The sequence below is a fragment of the Agelaius phoeniceus genome, chromosome 1, assembly GCF_051311805.1.
Source record: "Agelaius phoeniceus isolate bAgePho1 chromosome 1, bAgePho1.hap1, whole genome shotgun sequence".
Classification (NCBI taxonomy): domain Eukaryota; kingdom Metazoa; phylum Chordata; class Aves; order Passeriformes; family Icteridae; genus Agelaius; species Agelaius phoeniceus.
In genome coordinates this window covers 156114344-156136021 of record NC_135265.1, presented here as the reverse complement: position 1 = coordinate 156136021, position 21678 = coordinate 156114344, and the positions used below count along the sequence as shown (strand labels likewise).

Here is a 21678-nt window from a genome sequence, read left to right as displayed (position 1 = left end):
TGCTGCAACAGATTGGGGTGACCCCCCCGCCTCATATTCCTGACCCCTCCTCCAACTCCTGAGACCCCCCCCAAATCCCAAGAGCTCCCAAAACCTTTGGAAGCTCCTGATATTTTGGAGCTCTCTCAAAAAAGCTGGTACCTCCCTAAGATTCTGATGCCCCCTCAACGCCATGGGGCACCCCAAATCCTGAGGTGTCCCAAACGTGCCCCCACAGGAGCAGAAGGAGCAGCTGGCGGAGCTGGGGGCGCAGCTGGGGGCTCTGTCCCGCCGTGCCAGGACCATCGTGCAGCTGAAGCCACGCAGCCCCTCGACACCCCTGCAGGGCCGGCCCCCCATCCAGGCTGTCTGCGACTACAAGCAAATGGAGGTGAGGGGGACACGAGGCTGGGATTGGGGTTGGTCCCCCTGGGGAGGCCGTGGGGGGATGTGGGGGGGACGTGGTGGGTCCACCACCCCGGTCTGGTGCTGCCCCAGCCCCATGGAGGGACACAGGAGAACCCCCCCTCTGGTCTGACACCACCCTGGGGGACAAGGGGACACATGGGGGACCTCCCACCCTTCTCTCACTCTGCCCCAGCCCCATGAGGGGGACACAGGAGAACCCCTCCCTCTGGTCTGACACCACCCTGGGGGACACATGGGGGACCTCCCACCCTTCTCTCACTCTGCCCCAGCCCCATGAGGGGGCATGAGGATCTCCCTCTCATGGTCTGACACCACTCTGGGGGACAAGGGGACACATGGGAGACCTCTTGCCCTTCTCTCATGCTGCCCCAGCCCCATGAGGGGGTGTGAGGATCCCCCCCTCATGGTCTGACACCACTCTGGGGGACAAGGGGACACACGGGGGATCTCTTGCCCTTCTCTCATGCTGCCCCAGGCCCTTGGGGGGGACACAGGAGGACCCCCACCCACACTGAGACCACACCAGTCCCATAGGGAAATGTGGGGGCGCATTGGGGAATATGGGGGGGGACACTGGGGAATATCGGGGGGGACACTAGGAAATATGGGGGCACACTGGGGAATATGGAAGAGGCACAGATGGACACAAGGGCCACACCCCGCCCCGCAGGTGACGGTGCACAAGAACGACACCTGTGCCCTGGTGAACCACGCGCAGCCGCAGCAGTGGCGGGTGCTGAGCGCCGCCGGCAGCGAGGCCGTCGTCCCCTCGGTCTGCTTCCTCCTGCCTCCCCCCAACAAGGAGGCTCTGGACGCCGTGCACAGGTGGGGACGGTGACCCTGCACCCCACCCGGGTGTCCCCCCCGTGTCCCCCCTCTAACTCCACGTGCCCACAGGCTGGAGGCCACCCACCAGCAGCTGCTGGGGCTGTGGCAGCAGCTGCACCAGGACCTGCTCAGCCTCCGCGCCTGGCAGTACCTGACCCGGGACATCCAGCAGATCCACTCCTGGACGCACGTCACGGTGAGTTCCTGGGGGTCCCGGAGCCGCACTGGGGTCCCGGGGGTCCCAGCAGGGGCTGACAGGGCCGTGCCCCCCCAGTTCCGCACGCTGCCGGCCGAGGAGGTGCGCCAGGTGCTGTCCAGCCTGGAGAGGCACTACCAGGAGTTCCTGAGGGACAGCCAGGACTCGCAGAGCTTCCAGCCCGACGACCGGCTGCAGGTGGAGCGCGACTACAACGCCTGCACTCACAAGTACGAGCTGCTGCTGCGGAGCCAGGAGAAAGGTGGGTGTGCCCTCTCTGCCCCCTCTGGAAGGTGGCGGTGCCCAGGGTTTGCCCAGGTCCTTGGGGTGATCTGCAGGTCCTGGTGGTGTCCCTGGAGTGACCTGCAGGTCCTTGTGGTCCCTGGGGTATCGCCATGGTGCAGAGCTGCTCCAGTCTCCCCCCTCTTGCACTGGCTCCTGGGGTGTCCCCAGGGTGCTGAGCCATCTCTGCATCCTCCCCTTCCCACCATGGATCACCGTGTTGTCCGCACAGTCTGAGCCATCCCTGTGTCCCCTCTTCCTGCTGTGGGTTCCCATGGTGTCCCCATGGTGCTGAGCCATCCCGGTGTCACTGTGGGTCCCTGCGGTGTCCCCATGGTGCTCAGCCATCCCTGTGTCCCCTCTCCCTGATGTGGGTCCCCATGGTGCTGAGCCATCCCCATGTCACCTCTCCCTACTGTGGGTCCCTGTGGTGTCCCTATGGTGCTCAGCCATCCCTGTGTCCCCTCTCCCTGCTGTGGGTCCCCATGGTGCTGAGCCATCCCCATGTCACCTCTCCCTACTGTGGGTCCCTGCGGTGTCCCCATGGTGCTCAGCCATCCCTGTGTCCCCTCTCCCTGCTGTGGGTCCCCATGGTGCTGAGCCATCCCCGTGTCCCCTCTCTCTACTGTGGGTCCCCAAGGGGTCCCCATGGTGCTGAGCCATCCTGGTGTCACTGTGGGTCCCTGCAGTGTCCCCGTGGTGTCCCAGGGCACTGAGCCATCCCCGCTGTCCCCGCAGGAGAGCAGGATGAGTCTCTGTGCAAGAGCTACATCTCGCAGCTGAAGGACATCCGGCTGCAGCTGGAGAGCTGCGAGAGCCGCACCGTGCACCGCCTGCGCCTGCCCCTCAAGGCTGACCCCCTGCGCGAGTGCGCCCAGCGCCAGGCGGAGCAGCAGGTGTGGGACACGTGTGGGAGCCCGTGGGGACTGCCCATGGGGCCATCCCCCATGTGTGGGAGCCCAGGGAACTGCCCCAGTGCATCCCCCATGTGTGGGAGCCCAGGAACTGCCCCAGTGCATCCCCCATGTGTGGGAGCCCAGGAACTGCCCCAGTGCATCCCCCATGTGTGGGAGCCCAGGAACTGCCCCAGTGCATCCCCCATGTGTGGGAGCCTGGGGGAACTGTCCCAGTGCATCTCCCACATGTGGGAGCCCAGGAACTGCCCCGGTGCATCCCCCACGTGTGGGAGCCTGGGGGAACTGTCCCAGTGCATCTCCCACATGTGGGAGCTCAGGAACTGTCCCAGTGCATCCCTCACAAGTGGGAGCCCAGGGGAACTGCCCCAGTGCATGCCCCACATGTGGGAGCCTGAGGGAAGTGCCCCAGTGCATCCCCCACATGTGGGAGCCCAGGAACTGCCCCAGTGCATCCCTCACAAGTGGGAGCCCAGGGGAACTGCCCCAGTGCATCCCCCATGTGTGGGAGCCCAGGAACTGCCCCAGTGCATCCCCCACATGTGGGAGCCCAGGGGAACTGCCCCAGTGCATCCCCCATGTATGGGAGCCCAGGGAACTGCCCCAGTGCATCCCCCACATGTGGGAGCCCAGGGGAACTTCCCCAGTGCATCCCCCATGTATGGGAGCCCAGGGAACTGCCCCAGTGCATCCCCCATGTGTGAGAGCCTGGGGGAACTGCCCCAGTGCATCCCCCCAGGATCCTCAGGGTGACACCTCCAGGGTGACCCCAGGGTGACCCCAGCCATGTGACACGCCTGTGACGTGTAGTGTGCACAGATGGGCCTGGGGGAATGGTTTGGGCTGGAGAAGCCCTCAGAGCCCATTGAGTCCATGCAAGGCCACCCCTGAGTGTGTCCCCAAGTGATCCACACGTACCAAGATGGGCCTGGGGGAATGGTTTGGGTTGGAACAGCTCAGTGCCAAGCTGGGCCTGGGGGAATGGTTTGGGTTGGAAAATCCCTCGGAGCCCATTGAGTCCACCCAAGGCCACCCCTGAGCGTGTCCCCAGGTGATCCACACGGCTGTAAAATCTCCCCAGGGCTGGCACTCTGGCCCTGCCCTGGGCAGCTGTGCCAGGGCTGGAGAGCCCCTCCAGGAGGAGTTTTCCCAAAATCCCTCCTCAACCTCCCCTGTCCACCTGCACCTACGGGCTGCAGAGCCTTCCCCTGCTCCGCTCCTCCTGGGATCCAAGAAGGGGGGAGCATTTGGCCAGGAGTTGGCCCTGCCCTGCAGCCAGCAAGCACTGAGGGACTCTTTCCCTGCAGCAAACACACCTGGAGCTGGAGGGCATCCAGAAGAACCTGGCCAAAGTCAGCGAGAAGACGGAGCAGGTGCTGGCGCAGCCGGAGCAGGCGGGCTCGGCCCCCGTGCTGCGCTCCGAGCTGGAGGTCACCCTGCGCAAGATGGAGCAGGTGTACAGCCTGTCCAGCATCTACCTGGAGAAGTGAGTCAGCCCTGGCACCTGGAAACGAGCCTGGGCACTTGGGAGGCCGTGGGGAGTCTGGGGAGAGCCAGCATGCCTTTCCCTTTCTTTTCCTTCCCTCTTCTCTTCTTCCTTTTGTTTCTCTTTTCCCTTTTTTCTCTTTTCCCCTTTTTTTTTCTCTTTTGTCCTTTTCCCTTTTTTCCTTTTCCCTTTTCTTTCCTTTTCCTCTTTTTTTCTTCCTTTTCCCCATTTTCTCTTTTTTCCCTTTTTCCCTTTTTCTCCTTTTCCCCTTTTTTTCCTTTCCCCCTTTTTTCCTTTTCCCCTTTCCCTTCCCTCATGGGTCTGTGGCGCTGCTCTTGCTGGGCTGCTCACTCCCATCCTGATCCCACCTGATCCATCCCGCTCCTGCTCCCACCCTGCTCCCGGCTGATCCCGGCTGATCCCGATCCCACTCCCGGCTGATCCTGGCTAATCCATCCTGCCCCACTCCCGCTCCTGGCTGCTCCCGCCCCGCTCCCGGCTGATCCCGGCTGATCCCGATCCCGCTCCCGGCTGATCCCGATCCTAATCCCGATCCCGCTCCCATCCTGATCCCTCCTGATCTATCCCGCTCCTGCTCCCACCCCGCTCCCGGCTGATCCCGATCCCGCTCCCATCCTGATCCCTCCTGATCCATCCCGCTCCTGCTTCCGCCCCACTCCCGCTTCCGGCTGATCCCGGCTGATCCCGCTCCCGCTCCCGGCTGATCCCGATCCTGCTCCTGGCTGATCCTGGCTAATCCATCCCGCCCCACTCCCGCTCCTGGCTGCTCCCGCCCCTCTCCTGGCTGATCCCGGCTGATCCCTCTCCCGGCTGATCCCGATCCCACTCCCGGCTGATCCCGATCCCACTCCTGGCCGATCCTGCTCCCGGCTGATCCCGATCCCACTCCCGGCTGATTCCGATCCCACTCCCGGCCGATCCTGCTCCTGGCTGCTCCCGGCTGATGCCGCCCCTGTGCCGCAGGCTCAAGACCATCGGGCTGGTGATCCGGAGCACGCAGGGGGCTGAGGAGCTGCTCCGCAAGTACGAGGAGCAGCTGAAGGACGTGCAGGCAGTGCCGGCCGACCTGGCTGAGCTGGAGGCCAGCAAGGCTGAGCTTAAGGTACTGGGGGCTCTGGGGGAGCCGAGGGGAGCTGGGGGTGGCCTGGGGACACCGCGGCCGGCCCTGACCGGTGCCCATCTGCCACAGCGGCTGCGGGCACAGGCCGAGGGGCACCAGCCCTTCTTCAGCACGCTGGAGACCGACCTGGGCAAGGCCAAGGACGTCAACGAGCGGATGGTGCGCGGCCACAGCGAGCGGGACGTGGACCTGGAGCGGTACCGGGAGCGGGTGCAGCAGCTGCTGGAGCGCTGGCAGGCCGTGCTGGGCCAGGCTGACCTGCGGCAGCGCGAGCTGGACCAGCTGGGCCGCCAGCTGGGCTACTACAGGCAGAGCTGCGACGCGCTGCGCCAGTGGATCCGCGACGCCCGGCAGCGCCAGGAGGCCATCCAGGCCGTGCCCATCACTGACAGCCAGGCCGTGCGCGAGCAGCTGCTGCAGGAGAAGGTAGGGCTGGCCATGGGGGGCAAGGTAGGGCTGGCCTAGGGGGGCAAGGTAGGGCTGGCCGTGGGGGCAAGGTAGGGCTGGCTGTGAGGCAAGGTAGGGCTGGCCTAGGGGGGCAAGGTAGGGCTGGGTGTGGGGCAGGGGGTACTCCTGGCCATCCCCAATGGAGCAAGGGGTGCTCCTGGCCATCCCCAATGGGGTGAGGGGTGCTCCTGGCCATCCCCAGCAGGGTGAGGGGTTGTGCCTGGCCATCCCCAATGGGGCAAGGAGTGCTCCAGGGCATTCCACAGCAGGACAAGGGGCGATCTCAGCTATCCCTGGCCATGGTGTGGCAAGGGATTCCCCTGACCATCCCCAGCAGAGTGCAGATCTGCCAATCTCTGTCTGTGGCAGAGTGAGGGGAGTGCTTGGCTGTTTCCAGCCATGGCACTTTGAGTGTTGCTCTTGGGAGGCTGCAGCAGGAGTGGGACCATCCCTGGCCATGGCACCTGGTGGGTGGGTGCTCTCAGCCATGCCCAGTGGGATGGGGGGTGCTCCTGACCATTTTTGGCTGCAGCGGGGTGAGGGGTGCTCCCGGCCATTCCCAGCCATGCAGGGCAAGGGGTGCTCTTGGACATCCCTGGCCATAGCAGGGTGAGGTGTGCTCTTGGGTGGCCATGCTGGGGTGAGGTGTGCTCTTGGGTGGCTGTGGGGTGCCTGGGCTCACCCCCACTTGTCTCCCCAGAAACTGCTGGAGGAGTGTGAGCAGCACAAGGAGAAGGTGGAGGAGTGCCAGCGCTATGCCAAGCAGTACATCGACGCCATCAAGGTGGGCCTGGGGGGCTGGGGAGGCAGCACAGTGTCCTGCAGGGGGGGAGCTCACAGCACCGTGGCCAGGGGTGGCAGAGCTTTGATCACTCTCTCCTCATCAGGACTACGAGCTGCAGCTGGTGAGCTTCAAGGCACAGGTGGAGCCGGTGGCATCGCCGGCCAAGAAGCCCAAAGTGCAGTCGGCATCTGACAGCATCATCCAGGAGGTGAGGGAGGGCGCTCACTGCCACTGGCCGGGGGTGTCCTGCAGCTCCTGGGGCATGGCTGCTCACTGAAGGGGTGGATTTGGGGCTGTGGCGCGTGGTTGTGCAGCCCCATCATTGCCGGGGTACTGGTGGGCAAGCTCCCCTCTCTCGTGCTGACCCCCTGTCTCCACAGTACGTGGACCTGCGGACGCAGTACAGTGAGCTGACCACGCTCACCACCCAGTACATCAAGTTCATCACCGAGACACTGCGGCGGCTGGAGGACGAGGAGGTAGGGAGCAGTGCAGGGCGGCATGGCCAGCTGTGTGACCAAAAGGAGCGCAGTTCACGGGGTCCCTGGCCCCATCACTAACACCAGCCCACGGCCATGACCCCAGCCCTTTCACTGCTGGTAGCTCACATCCATGACTCTGGCCCCACCACTAATGCCGGCCTATGGCCGTCACTCCCGCCCCATCACTAACAGCAGCTCATGGCTGTGACTCCAGCCCTGGCCCCGTCACTAACAGCAGCCCATGGCTGTGATTCCAACTCCAGCCCCACCACTAACAGCAGCCAATGGCTGTGATTCCAGCTCCAGCCCCATCACTAACACTGGCCCATGGCTGTGACTCCAGCCCTGGCCCCGTCACTAACACTGACCCATGGCTGTGATTCCAGCTCCAGCCCCATCACTAACAGCAGCCCATGGCTGTCACTCCAGCCCCATCACTAACAGCAGCCCATGGCTGTGACTCCAGCCCTGGCCCCACTACTAATGCCAGCTCTTGGCTGTGATTCCAGCCCTGGCCCCATCACTAACACTGACCCATGGCTGTGACTCCAGCCCTGGCCCCACCACTAACGCCAGCCAATGGCTGTGATTCCAGCCCTGGCACCATTACTAACAGCAGCCCATGGCTGTGACTCCAGCCCCAGCCCCATCACTAACACTGACCCATGGCTGTGATTCCAGCCCCAGCCCCGTCACTAACAGCAGCCCATGGCTGTGACTCCAGCCCTGGCCCCACCACTAACAGCAGCCCATGGCTGTGATTCCAGCCCTGGCCCCATCACTAAGAGCAGCCCATGGCTGTGACTCCAGCCCTGGCCCCATCACTAACAGCAGCCCATGGCTGTGAATCCAGCCCCAGCCCCATCACTAACACTGGCCCATGGCTGTGACTCCAGCCCTGGCCCCACACTAACAGCAGCCCATGGCTGTGATTCCAGCCCTGGCCCCATCACTAAGAGCAGCCCATGGCTGTGACTCCAGCCCTGGCCCCATCACTAACAGCAGCCCATGGCTGTGAATCCAGCCCCAGCCCCATCACTAACACTGGCCCATGGCTGTGACTCCAGCCCTGGCCCCACCACTAACAGCAGCCCATGGTTGGGGCTCCTGACCCATGACTAACACTGGCCCATGGCCATGACTCCAGCCCTATCACTAATACTGGCCCACGGCCCCTAACTCCTGCTCCCTGCTGGGTTCCTGGGAGCAAGGCTGCTGGCTCTGCGTACAGGGGGTCTCTGAGCCAAGCTGGCTCTGGGCACTGGGGGCTCTGGTGTGACTGGTGGTAGGAGGCACTTCCCAGATACACGTAGTGCAGTCAGCACCTGCCTGCGCATGCTGCTGTGCTGGGCGCTGGCCCGCGGGGTCTGGCGCGGGGTAACCTCTCTAACTCTTGGTTTCTGCCCTTGGAGCTGCTTTGCCAGTGCTTTTTCTTGGGGAATATTTGTGTTGGTGGGGATCTAATGGAGGGTAAAAAACCAGGATGACTCTGGCAGCCGTGCACCAGGTACTCACTCTGCGCATGCCCTCTCCCCGCGGCACCCTCCGCCTCCCCCACGGCTCACCCTCTCCTCCTCGCCCTCCTCTACATCTGTGCTGCTCTGGGACCAGGGGTCCAGTGTGGGGTCTGGCTCCCCTGCATGCACTGCCTGTGCCCGGGCCCTGTAGAACATGCGGCTGCCTCGCTCATGGTGCATGTGGTGCGCCAGCTGCGTTGGCCCTTTGGCAGACCCTGCTCCCAGTTGCCTGGAGAGGGCTGGGAGGGTTTTGAACCAGCTGAACCACTCTCTCCTGTTGAGGCTTTCCCGGCAGGGAAGGCTCTGCTGGCACCGCCCTGGCACGGCTCCCCTCTCTTCTGCTCCCAGTACTCCGGCTGTCTCTCTCCTTTCCCCACGGCAGGGGCTGTCTGTGCCAGCCCCCTTGCAGGGGGAGCCAGGGTGGTGATGTGCACGCTGCTCGCATCGTCTTCATCGCTTGGGCTCCGCTCGCTCTCTGTCCCTTCTCTCTGGAGCGTGGCTTCCTGCGCTGCTGTCTGGCTCCTGTTGCCTGTCTGCCTGTGCTGTCGTGTGTCCCCTGTCGTGCCACACATCTTCTGGAAGCTGGCGTCACCGGCTCGTGCGGTGGCCCAGGGGCCGAAGCCATTCCACGCGCATCTGCCACCCCTCCGCTGTCTCGGCAGTGTGCGGCTGGGCCAGCATCGATTCCACGGCGCGATCGCATCCCTTGTGATTTGTCTCTCTCTCCCCTCTCTGTCCCCTGCACCCTCTTTCCCCTCCAGAAAGCCGCCGAGAAGCTGAAAGAGGAGGAGAGGAAGCGGCTGGCGGAGGTGGAGGCGCAGCTGGAGAAGCAGCGGCAGCTGGCCGAGGCCCACGCCAAAGCCAAGGCACAGGCGGAGGCGGAGGCGCGGGAGCTGCAGCTCCGCATGCAGGAGGAGGTCACCCGGCGGGAGGTGGTGGCCGTGGATGCCGAGCAGCAGAAGCAGAACATCCAGCAGGAGCTGATGCAGCTGCGGCAGAACTCGGACCACCAGATCAAGTCCAAGGTGAAGCTGATCGAGGAGGCTGAGTACAACCGCAAAAAGGTGGAGGAGGAGATCCGCCTGATCCGCCTGCAGCTGGAGAGCACCGAGAAGCAGCGGGAGAGTGCAGAGACAGAGCTGCAGGAGCTGCGGGCACGTGCCGAAGATGCCGAGCGGCAGAAGCGGCAGGCACAGGAGGAGGCCGAGCGCCTGCGCCGGCAGGTGAAGGAGGAGAGCCAGAAGAAGCGGGAGGCGGAGGAGGAGCTGAAGCGCAAGGTGCAGGCCGAGCGCGAAGCGGCCCGGGAGAAGCAGAAGGCAGTGGCAGACCTGGAGCAGCTGCGGCTGCAGGCGGAGGAGGCTGAGCGACGCATGCGGCAGGCAGAGGCCGAGAAGGACCGGCAGATCCAGGTGGCCCAGGAGGTGGCCCAGCGCAGCGCTGAGGCCGAGCTGCAGAGCAAGAGGCTCTCTTTCGCTGAGAAGACGGCACAGCTGGAGCTGTCGCTGCAGCAGGAGCACGATGTGGTGGCCCAACTGCAGGAGGAGGCCGAGCGGCTCAAGAGGCAGCAGCTGGAGGCCGAGCGCTCGCGGGAGGAGGCTGAGAAGGAGCTGGAGCGCTGGCGGCAGAAGGCCAACGAGGCGCTGCGCCTGCGTCTGCAGGCTGAAGAGGTGGCCCACAAGAAGTCACTGGCACAGGAGGAGGCCGAGAAGCAGAAGGAGGATGCTGAGCGCGAGGCCCGCAAACGCGCCAAGGCAGAGGAGGTGGCCGTGCGGCAGAAGGAGCTGGCGGAGGAAGAGCTGGAAAAGCAGCGGGAGCTGGCAGAGGGCACAGCCCAGCAGAAGCTGGCGGCGGAGCAGGAGCTGATCCGGCTGAAGGCAGAGATGGAGAACGGGGAGCAGCAGCGCCTGCTCCTGGAGGAAGAGCTCTCGCGGTTGAAGGGTGAGGTAAACGAGGCCATCCAGAGGAGGAAAGAGCTGGAGGAGGAACTGGCCAAGCTGCGGGCAGAGATGGAGGTCCTGCTGGAGAGCAAGGCCAAGACAGAGGAGGAGTCGCGCTCCAGCAGTGAGAAGTCCAAGCAGCGGCTGGAGGCGGAGGCCAACAAGCTGCGGGAGCTGGCCGAGGAGGCCGCCCGCCTGCGCGCCCTCTCCGAGGAGGCCAAGCGGCAGCGGCAGCTGGCAGAGGACGAGGCCACCCGGCAACGGGCTGAGGCCGAGCGCATCCTGAAGGAGAAGCTGGCAGCCATCAACGAGGCCTCACGGCTGAAGGCGGAGGCGGAGATCACGCTGAAGGAGAAGGAGGCGGAGAACGAGCGGCTGCGGCGGCTGGCGGAGGACGAGGCCTACCAGCGCAAGCTGCTGGAGGAGCAGGCGGCCCAACACAAGCAGGACATCGAGGAGAAGATTGCCCTGCTGAAGCGCTCCTCAGAGAGCGAGCTGGAGAGGCAGAAAGGGCTCGTGGAGGATACGCTGCGGCAGCGGCGGCAGGTGGAGGAGGAGATCCGCGCCCTCAAGGCCAGCTTCGAGAGGGCCTCAGCTGGCAAGAGCGAGCTGGAGCGGGAGCTGAACCGCATCCGTGGGGAGGCAGAGGAGGTGCAGCGCAGCCGGGAGCAGGCGGAGCGGGAGGCTGAGCGGCAGCGGGCGCTGGCGCTAGAGGAGGAGGGCCGCCGGCGCGAGGCCGAAGAGAAGGTGCAGGCCATCCTGGCGGCCGAGGAGGAGGCCGGGCGGCAGCGGCGGCTGGCCCTGGAGGAGGTGGAGCGGCTGCGGGCCATGGTGGAGGAGGCGCGGCGGCAGAAGGAACTGGCGGAGAAGGAGTCGGAGCGGCAGATCCAGCTGGCACGGGAGGCGGCGCAGAAGCGGATTGCAGCGGAGGAGAAGGCGCACCTGGCTGCCGTGCAGCAGAAGGAGCAGGAGCTGCTGCAGACGCGCCAGCAGGAGCAGAGCCTCCTGGACCGGCTGCGCGAGGAGGCTGAGCGGGCCCGGCGGGCGGCTGAGGAGGCTGAGTTTGCTCGTGGCAAGGCCGAGCAGGACGCCAGCTTGTCCCGGCAGCGCGTGGAGGAGGCTGAGCGGCTGAAGCAGCGGGCAGAGGAGGAGGCGCAGGCCAAGGCACAGGCGCAGGCGGACGCAGAGAAGCTGCGGAAGGAGGCCGAGCTGGAGGCAGCGAAACGGGCGCAGGCGGAGCAGGCGGCCCTGAGGCAGAAGCAGCTGGCCGACGCCGAGATGGAGAAACACAAGAAGTTTGCCGAGCAGACACTGCGACAGAAGGCGCAGGTGGAGCAGGAGCTGACCAAGGTGAAGTTGCAGCTGGATGAGACAGACCACCAGAAGGGCATCCTGGATGAGGAGCTGCAGCGGCTGAAGGAGGAGGTGACAGACGCCGTCCGGCAGAAGGCCCAGGTGGAGGAGGAGCTCTTCAAGGTGCGGGTGCAGATGGAGGAGCTGGCCAAGCTGAAGAGCCGCATCGAGGAGGAGAACAAGGCGCTGATCCTCAAGGACAAGGACAACACGCAGAAGTTCCTGGCGGAGGAGGCAGAGAAGATGAAGCAGGTGGCAGAGGAGGTGGCCCGGCTGAGCGTGGAGGCGCAGGAGGCCGCCCGCATGCGGCAGCTGGCTGAGGACGACCTGGCGCAGCAGCGGGCCCTGGCAGAGAAGATGCTGAAGGAGAAGATGCAGGCGGTGCAGGAGGCCACGCGGCTGCGGGCCGAGGCTGAAATGCTGCAGAAGCAGAAGGATCTGGCGCAGGAACACGCCAAGAAGCTGCAGGAGGACAAGGAGCAGATGCAGCAGCGCCTGGCTGAGGAGACCGAGGGCTTCCAGAAGACGCTGGAGGCTGAGCGCCGGCGGCAGCTGGACATCACGGCTGAGGCCGAGCGCCTCAAGCTGCAAGTGGCGGAGATGAGCATGGCCCAGGCCAAGGCTGAGGAGGAAGCCAAGCGGTTCAAAAAGCAGGCGGAGGAGATCAGTGAGAGGCTGCATGAGACTGAGCTGGCCACACAGGAGAAGATGACGATGGTGCACACTCTGGAGATCCAGCGGCACCAGAGCGATGAGGATGCCGAAAAGCTGCGGAAGGCCATCGCTGACCTGGAGAAGGAGAAGGAGAAGCTGAAACAGGAGGCAGCGCTGCTGCAGCAGAAGGCAGAGGAGGTACTGGGCTGCGGGTCCCCCTTAGTGGTGGTGGTACACAGGGAGGCTGTCCCTCTTCCCAGTCAGCCCACACCATCCCTGGGTGGTCCCCAGGGACCATCACTGGGGATGGTGGGGCTGGACCACCTGTGCAGGTCAGGGATGTGCGTAGAGTTGGAGGCGGTGGAGCAAAGCCCTCAGGCAGCGTCGGAGCAGGACCCCAAACCCCTGGAGCCATGGAGGTGGGATCCCCACCGCCTGGGCTGGCTCTTCCACCCCATGGCACGTCCTGCCGTGTTCCTCTCTGTGCCCAGCTCCCCGCCTGAGTGCTGGGGGTTCCCTTGTGTCCTTCCCCTGGTCATCCTGCCTCATGTTGTGTGTGGCTCCCTAACCCCGGCTCTGCTCCTTAGCTCTTACCTGTTGTAGAGAGTGTGTGGGTGACTGTGCCTCCGTGCCACCCCTGCCGCCCGTCCCCCTGCCTCAGCCCACCCTCAGTCCCCCACTGCCCTCCTGGGTGTCTGACTGCACTGTTCTCTCTCCCACCCCAGATGCAGGTGGCCCAGCAGGCTCAGCTCCGTCAGGAGACGCAGCTCCTGCAGCAGAGCTTCCTGACGGAGAAAGATGCCCTGCTGCAGAAGGAGAAGTTCATTGAGGAGGAGAAATCAAAGCTGGAGAAGCTCTTTAAGGATGAGGTGAACAAAGCCCAGAACCTGAAGGCAGAGCAGGAGCGGCAGCAGCGGGAGATGGAGCAGGAGAAGCAGCAGTTGAAAGCTATGTTAGAGGAAGCCAAGAAGCATCAGAAGGAAGCTGAGGAAAACGTCCGGCACAAGCAGGAGGAGCTACAGCAGCTGGAGAGGCAGCGACAGCAGCAGGAGAAACTTCTGGAAGAAGAGAACCAGAAGCTGAGGGAGAGGCTCGAGCAGATGCAGGAGGAGTACAAGGCTGCCCTGGCCCAGAGACGGGAGATCATGATCCAGACAGATGACCTGCCTGGGGAGGCGGTTACGACAACGCAGCTGCTGGATGTCAAGGCTGTGCCCAATGGCCGGGATGCAGTGGATGGCTTAGCCCAGAATGGGGAGCCGGAGTTCGCCTTTGACGGCATCCGGCAGAAGGTGTCAGCAGAGAAGCTGGCTGATGCCGGCATTCTGAGCAGGGAGAACTTGGACAAGTTGGCGAAGGGTGTTGTGAGTGTGGGCGAGCTCTCTCAGAGGGAGGATGTCAAGAAGTACCTGCAGGGCAAGAGCAGCATTGCCGGTTTGCTGATCAAACCCTCCAACCAGAAGATGAGCATCTACGAAGCCATGAAGAAGAAGCTGCTCAGCCCAGGCACAGCGCTGGTGCTCCTGGAGGCACAGGCTGCTTCTGGCTTCATCATTGACCCTGTGCGGAATGCAAGGCTCTCGGTGAACGAGGCGGTGCGAGAGGGGGTGATCGGGCCAGAGCTGCACAACAAGATGCTGTCGGCCGAGCGGGCTGTCACCGGCTATAAGGATCCGTACACAGGTGACAAGATCTCCCTGTTCCAGGCCATGCAGAAGGATCTGATCGTCAGGGACCACGGCATCCGCCTGCTCGAGGCCCAGATTGCCACTGGTGGCATCATCGATCCTGTCAACAGCCACCGCCTGCCCGTGGAAGCCGCCTACAAGCGTGGCTACTTCGATGAGGAGATGAATCAGGTCCTGTCTGACCCCACTGATGACACCAAGGGCTTCTTTGATCCCAACACTCAGGAGAACCTCACCTACCTGCAGCTCATGGAGCGGTGCGTGACTGACCCCGACACAGGGCTGTGCCTCCTGCCGCTCACTGACCAAGCAGCCAAAGGCAGGGAGCTGGTCTACACCGACAAGGAAGCCAAGGACGTCTTCAAGAAGGCCACAGTGACAGCACCGTTTGGCAAGTTCCAAGGGAAGACGATGACCATCTGGGAGCTCATCAACTCTGAATACTTCACTGAGGACCAAAGGCGGGACCTGATCCAGCAGTACAGGACTGGCAAGATCACAGTGGAGAAGATCATCAAGATCGTCATCACGGTTGTGGAGGAAAGTGAGAAAAAGAGCCAGATGTGCTTTGAGGGCCTGCGGGGCCCCGTGCCTGCTGCCGAGCTGCTGGAGAGCAAGATCATCAACAAGGACCTCTACAACCAGCTGCACCAGGGCAAGAAGTCCGTAAAGGACGTGGCAGAGATGGAGTCCGTACGGCAGTACCTGAAGGGCGTGGATGCCATCGCTGGTGTCCTGGTGGAGTCTACGGGTCAGAAGCTCACCTTCTACGAGGCCCTGAAGAGAAACCTGCTGAGGCCAGAGGTTGCCCTGTCCCTGCTGGAGGCACAAGCTGCCACCGGCTACATCATTGACCCTGTGGGCAACAAGCTCTTCTCCGTGGATGAGGCAGTGAAGGCCGAGGTGGTGGGGCCGGAGTTCCATGAGAAGCTGCTGTCGGCAGAGAAGGCGGTCACTGGCTACAAGGATCCCTACACGGGTCAGACGGTTTCCCTCTACCAAGCACTCCAGAAGGGCCTCATCCCCAGCGACACTGGGCTCCGGCTGCTGGATGTCCAGCTTGCCACTGGCGGCATCATCGACCCCGTCAACAGCCACCGGCTCCCGCTTGAGGTCGCCTACAAGCGTGGCTACTTCGACCCAGAGATAAACAAGGCTCTGACTGAGTTCCAAGATGAAGCCAAGGCTTTCTACTGTCCCAACACCCAGGAACACCTCACCTATGCCCAGCTGCAGAAGAGCTGCCACCGCGACAAGCAGACTGGCCTGTGCCTGCTGCCCCTGTCCGACAAGGCAATCCAGTCACAGCAGGAGGAGGTCTACACTGACAGCCAGGCCAAGGAGTGCTTCGACAAAGCAACCATCGAGGTCCCGGTGGGCAGCATGAAGGGCCAGACAATGACCATCTGGGAACTGATCCACTCTGAATACTTCACAGAGGAGCACAGGCGAGAGCTGCTCCGACAGTACAAGACCGGCAAAGTGACAATCGAGAAGATCATCAAGATTGTGATCACCATCATCGAGGAGGCAGAGACCAAAAAGCAGGAGAAACTGACATTCAGTGGTCTGCGCGCTCCGGTGCCAGCCAGTGAGCTGCTGGAGTCCTGCATCATCAGCAAAACCCAATACGAGCAGCTGAAGGAAGGCAAGAAATCAGTGAAGGAACTCTCGGAGACAGATGCGGTGAGGAGATTCCTGCATGGCAGCGACTGCATTGCCGGTGTCTATGTGGAGGCCACCAAGGAAAAGCTGAACATCTATGAGGCCATGAGGAGGAACCTGCTGAGACCCAGCACTGCTGTGGTCCTCCTGGAAGCCCAGGCTGCCACTGGGTTCTTGATCGACCCTGTGAAGAACCGTAAACTGTACGTCAACGAGGCGGTGAAGGCTGGCATTGTCGGGCCTGAGCTGCATGAGAAGCTGCTGTCGGCCGAGAAGGCTGTCACGGGGTACAAGGATCCCTACTCGGGCGATACCATCTCCCTGTTCCAGGCCATGAAGAAAGGGCTGATTGTCAAGGAGCACGGCATCCGTCTGCTGGAGGCCCAGATCGCCACCGGCGGCATCATCGACCCCGTGCACAGCCACCGCCTGCCCGTGGAGGTGGCCTACAAGCGTGGCTACTTCGACGAGGAGATGAACCGGACCCTCTCCGACCCCACTGATGACACCAAGGGCTTCTTCGACCCCAACACTCAGGAGAACCTCACCTATGTGCAGCTGAAGGAGAGGTGCATTGAGGATCCCGAGACAGGCCTGTACCTGCTGCCTCTGCGGGAGCCTGAGAAGCCAAAAGTGGTGGAAACCACTCACGTGTACACAGAAGCTGAGACACGGAAGGTGTTTGAGGAGACACAGGTGGACATCCCTGTGGGCAGCCGGGCAGGCTCCTCCATGTCACTGTGGGATGTCATGCACTCGGACCTGCTGCCCGAGGAGCAGCGTAAACATCTCATGGAGGAGTTCCAGTCAGGCCGCGTGTCCAAGGAGCGCATGATCATCATTATCATCGAGATCATCGAGAAGACCGAGATCATCCGGCAGCAGAATCTCACGTCCTATGACTACGTCCGGCGCCGCATCACAGCTGAGGACCTCTTCGAGGCCAAGATCATCACACAGGACATCTACAACCTACTGAAACAGGGCTCCAAAACCTTCCGGGAGCTCCTGGATGTGGAGACTGTCTGGAAGTACCTTTACGGGTCGGGCTGCGTGGCTGGCATCTACATCCCCTCCTCCAAGCAGACTCTCAGTGTCTACCAGGCACTGAAGAAGGGGCTGATCAATTCCGAAGTGGCCCGCTCCCTCCTGGAGGCCCAGGCAGCCACCGGCTTCATGATCGACCCCACAAAGAATGAAATGCTGACTGTTGATGAGGCGGTCAGGAAGGGGGTGGTGGGGCCAGAGATCCATGACCGGCTCCTGTCCGCAGAGAGGGCTGTGACCGGCTACAGAGACCCCTACAGTGAACAGAAGATTTCCCTCTTCCAGGCCATGAAGAAGGATCTCATTCCCAGCGAAGAGGCCCTCAAGCTCCTGGACGCCCAGATTGCCACCGGCGGCATAATTGACCCTCACTTGGGCTTCCACCTGCCCTTGGAGGTGGCTCTCCAGCGAGGCTTCATCAACAAGGAGACGTACGACATGCTGTCGGAGCCCAGCGAGGTGCGCAGCTACGTGGACCCCTCCACAGATGAGAAGCTCAGCTACACGCAGCTGCTGAGGCGGTGCCGCAAGGACGAGAACACCCGGCTCCTCCTGCTCCCGCTCTGTGACACACGGAAGCTCACCTTCCGGGGCCTGAGGAAGCAGATCACGGTGGAGGAGCTGGTCCTTTCGCAGGTGATGGACGAAGCCACAGCCCAGCGCCTCCAGGAGGGTCTCACCTCTGTTGAGGAAGTCTCTAAGAACCTGAAGAAGTTCCTGGAGGGCACCAGCTGCATCGCTGGCGTCTTTGTGGACTCCACAAAGGAGCGTCTGTCCATCTACCAGGCCATGAAGAAGGGGATCATCCGGCCTGGCACTGCCTTTGAGCTCCTGGAGGCACAGGCGGCCACGGGCTACGTGATTGACCCCATCAAGGGCCTCAAGCTGACAGTGGAGGAAGCCGTGCGCATGGGCATTGTGGGCCCCGAGTTCAAGGACAAGCTGCTCTCTGCTGAGCGGGCTGTCACTGGCTACCGGGACCCCTACACTGGAAAGCTTATCTCCCTCTTCCAGGCTATGAAGAAGGGTCTGATCCTGAAGGACCACGGGATCCGCCTGCTGGAGGCACAGATCGCCACGGGAGGCATCATTGACCCTGAGGAGAGCCACCGCCTGCCTGTGGAGGTGGCCTACAAGAGGGGCCTCTTTGATGAGGAGATGAATGAGATCCTGCTGGACCCTAGTGACGACACCAAGGGCTTCTTCGACCCCAACACAGAGGAGAACCTCACCTACCTGCAGCTCATGGAGCGGTGCATCACGGACCCAGAGACCGGCCTGTGCCTCCTGCCTCTGAAGGAGAAGAAGCGGGAGAGGAAGACCTCCTCCAAGTCCTCCGTCCGCAAGCGCCGGGTGGTGATCGTTGACCCAGAGACAGGCAAGGAGATGTCCGTGTATGAAGCCTATCGCAAGGGCCTCATTGACCACCAGACTTACCTGGAGCTGTCAGAGCAGGAGTGCGAGTGGGAGGAGATCACCACCTCCTCCTCCGATGGCGTGGTGAAGTCAATGATCATCGACAGGCGCTCGGGGCGCCAGTATGACATCGACGATGCCATTGGCAAGGGTCTGATTGACCAGTCAGCCCTGGACCAGTACCGCTCGGGCACCCTCTCCATCACCGAGTTTGCTGACATGCTCTCTGGCAACATGGGTGGCTTCCGGTCGCGGTCGTCCTCGGTTGGATCCTCCTCCTCCTACACTGTCAGCCCAGCCCTGTCACGGACCCAGATCTCCATGTGGACTGACCCAACCGAAGAGACTGGGCCAGTGGCAGGCATCCTGGACACGGACACTCTGGAGAAGGTGTCCATCACGGAGGCGATGCGCCGCAACCTGGTGGACAACATCACAGGGCAGCGCCTGCTGGAAGCCCAGGCCTGCACCGGGGGCATCATCGACCCCAACACCGGTGACAAATGCACCGTCGCCGATGCGGTCACCAAGGGCCTGGTTGACAAGATCATGGTGGACCGCATCAACCTGGCGCAGAAGGCCTTCTACGGCTTTGAGGACCCGCGGACCAAGACGAAGATGTCGGCGGCGCAGGCCCTGAAGAAGGGCTGGCTGTACTACGAGGCCGGGCAGCGGTTCCTGGAGGTGCAGTACTTGACAGGGGGCCTGATCGAGCCCGATGCCCCAGGCCGTGTCTCCCTGGATGACGCGCTGCAGAAGGGCACCATCGACGCGCGGACTGCCCAGAAGCTGCGGGATGTCAACACCTATTCCAAGTACCTCACCTGCCCCAAGACCAAGCTCAAGATCTCCTACAAGGATGCCATGGACCGGAGCATGATCGAGGATGGGACTGGCCTGCGGCTGCTGGAGGCCTCCTCCCAATCCAGCAAGGGCTACTACAGCCCCTACAACATCAGCAGCGCCGGCTCCACCTCTGGATCACGCTCGGGCTCTCGCACCGGCTCCCGCTCAGGCTCCCGGCGTGGCAGTTTTGACGCCACTGGCTCCAGCTTCTCCATGACCTTCTCTTCCTCCTCCTATTCCTCCTCGAGTTTCGGGCGCAGATACACGGGGGGTACCCAGGGCACCGTGGAGGAGGCTGCCCTTGCCCTCGCCCTGGCCGCATCCAGAAGCTGCGGGTGGGAGGCGAGCAGGGAGTTCCCCGGGGTGTCTGGGCCCCTGCTCCGCGTGGCCTGAGACCTGCCAGCCCCCCGAGGCGCCGCCTCACCCGCTCCGCATGTGGCAACGCTGCTGGCTAATCACTAGTATTTTTTTTAATTTTGAACCTCCACTCTTCTCCCAAAGCAGTGCCTCAAGTTTAACCAAAAAGACAAGACTAATAAATTAATATATGCGAATGTGCTGACAGTGTTTGTATATTAAGAGACAAGAGAGAATACACACTACCCTCCCCACCCTGCACCCCGGGAGCCGGACACCGTTCCTGCTCCTGGCCGTGCCAATCCCGCCGCTGCTCGCACACGGCGCGGCCGAGCCGGACACCGAGAAAACAGTTCCCTGTTTGGATCTAACCACTTAGCACTCTTTTGTAATTAACCTGCCGGCTTCAGCCCCTGCACCCCAAAGGAGGAGACTGCCTTGGCCCTGTGGTGCACCCCACTGCAACCAAAGTGCCAGAGGAGGACATCACCAGCTCCTCGGCACTGGACAGCCAGACACACCACACCAGCCCTGAAGCTGCTGCCTGGACCCCTTCCACGCGCCCTCAGTGCAGCGAGGAGGGGGCTCTGCACCCCGGCCCCCCGAGCTGCCCCATCTCCCTGCCTTGGCCTCCCGGCACGTCCCCACCACCACGCCGCAGAGCCGGTGCCCTGACCGTAAGTGCCGCGCTGGCGCTGCCCGGTGCTTCCGCGCCCTGCGGGGGGACCTGCCTCCGCTCGCCACTTCGCCCGCCGAGGGGCTTCGCTGCGTGCCCGCCTCCGCCAGCCCACCCGCTCACCCGTCCTCCGGGACGCGCCCGCCGCGGTCGGCCGGTCTGTCTGTCAGTCTCTCCGTGTATCTGGGAAGTGCTTCTGCTCGAGGTTGATTTCCTCACACTCATGTGGCTCCGTGACCCGTTGGCAGGTGTCTGCCAGGGCCCGCGCCCCAGCCTGGGTCTGCGCAGCTCCCGCCCCCAGAACCCCCCAGAGCCGTGGGGGTTTTCCTGACCCTCACAAAGGGTATGAGGGCCATGGGACCCCTGCAGCACAGGGTGGGCCGTGGGCTGCTGTAGCAGCCTGGCACACACTCACGTTAGAAATAGGCAGATTTCTGTAAAAACAGCCTCCTTTTCCTTCTTCGCGGTAATTCCATCCCCCCGGTTCATCCCCATGCCGGCGCTAACGCGCTCTCTCTCTGGCAGACGTCTTTTTCCAGTCCCAACAAAGACCTCCCAGTGCCGCTGGGCGAGCTCCTGAGCTGGGTCTCCGACATCAGCAGGTCGTGGATGGGCTCAAGGGGAGCCCCGGAGGCGGCAGCTGCTCGGCCGTGCCCACCTGCGCAGGTAACGCCGACCTCCCCGGTCTGTCCCGGTCCCACAGCAGGTGCGCGGCGCTGACGGCCGGGCTTGGTGGCTTCATTTCATGGATTGTTCTCCCTGTCTCATCCCATCTTTTCTGTTCGCTTTGTTGTAGTGTGGCTGGATGTCCATACCACTTCCCCTCATCGCCGCCATGGAGCCCGTCCCCCGCCCTGAGGCCGGTGGGACCGCACCTGAGGACACAGGGACGTTCTCCCTCACCCTTTGCACTTGCCAGAGTCCCCTGACAGAGACTGGGGCCACGGTGCCCGAGCAGCCAATGGCCCAAGAAGCACCCACAGGGTCACCCGGCCCCCACTCGCCCCACACACTCCCTCCTCCCTGGCGATGGCCTCCTGGTGTGGTGTCGGGCTCACTGCGGATCTCCAAAACATCTCCTCCTCCCCACCCGCTCTCATCTGCCACCTGTAAATCCTGTCATGTTACCCTCCGCCTCTGGTGTCATTATTGCTCTCATGACCCCATTCAGCTTTGCATGAGGTGCCCCTGCACGCAGCTCCAGGACAGTCCCCACTCCCGGGGCCCCCCACACCCCGGCCTTCACTCATCGGGACACTGGGGGTCCATGGATTACCCAAGCACATCTCTTTTTGGGGGCAAAACACTAAACTTGTACATACCCCGAAGTGTCTGTAAAAGGAGCAGTGTGGACCCAGGGCTCCCCTGCAAGGGCAGTAAAGGAGAATCCTCTGAAACCAGCCGGCAGCTCTGCGTGATCTGTTCACTCCCTGGCCCTGCCACCGTGGCCGTGGGCTCCCATTGCCTCCTGCAGCTTCGTGCCATGGGCTGTGTGGGCTGCTGCAGGCCGTGGTGAAGTGTGCCAGGGTGCCAGGGGTCTGACCAGCTCCTGGG

At 63.0% G+C, this 21678-nt stretch overlaps 1 protein-coding gene across 1 annotated transcript in view; it reads left to right on the top strand.

Annotated features, from left to right (window-relative positions):
* The window catches only part of PLEC (plectin), a 101687-nt gene that overhangs the window by 30877 nt on the left and 49132 nt on the right, over positions 1–21678 (top strand). The window contains exons 20-34 of the mRNA XM_077176007.1: positions 218–370; positions 1079–1233; positions 1306–1432; positions 1511–1694; positions 2453–2610; positions 3936–4114; positions 5099–5237; positions 5325–5681; positions 6403–6486; positions 6590–6694; positions 6867–6965; positions 9247–12627; positions 13155–19481; positions 19859–20125; positions 20650–20790. Coding sequence (XP_077032122.1) covers positions 218–370; positions 1079–1233; positions 1306–1432; positions 1511–1694; positions 2453–2610; positions 3936–4114; positions 5099–5237; positions 5325–5681; positions 6403–6486; positions 6590–6694; positions 6867–6965; positions 9247–12627; positions 13155–19481; positions 19859–20125; positions 20650–20790 — 11856 coding nt within the window. The remainder of the gene's footprint in view (positions 1–217; positions 371–1078; positions 1234–1305; positions 1433–1510; positions 1695–2452; positions 2611–3935; positions 4115–5098; positions 5238–5324; positions 5682–6402; positions 6487–6589; positions 6695–6866; positions 6966–9246; positions 12628–13154; positions 19482–19858; positions 20126–20649; positions 20791–21678) is intronic.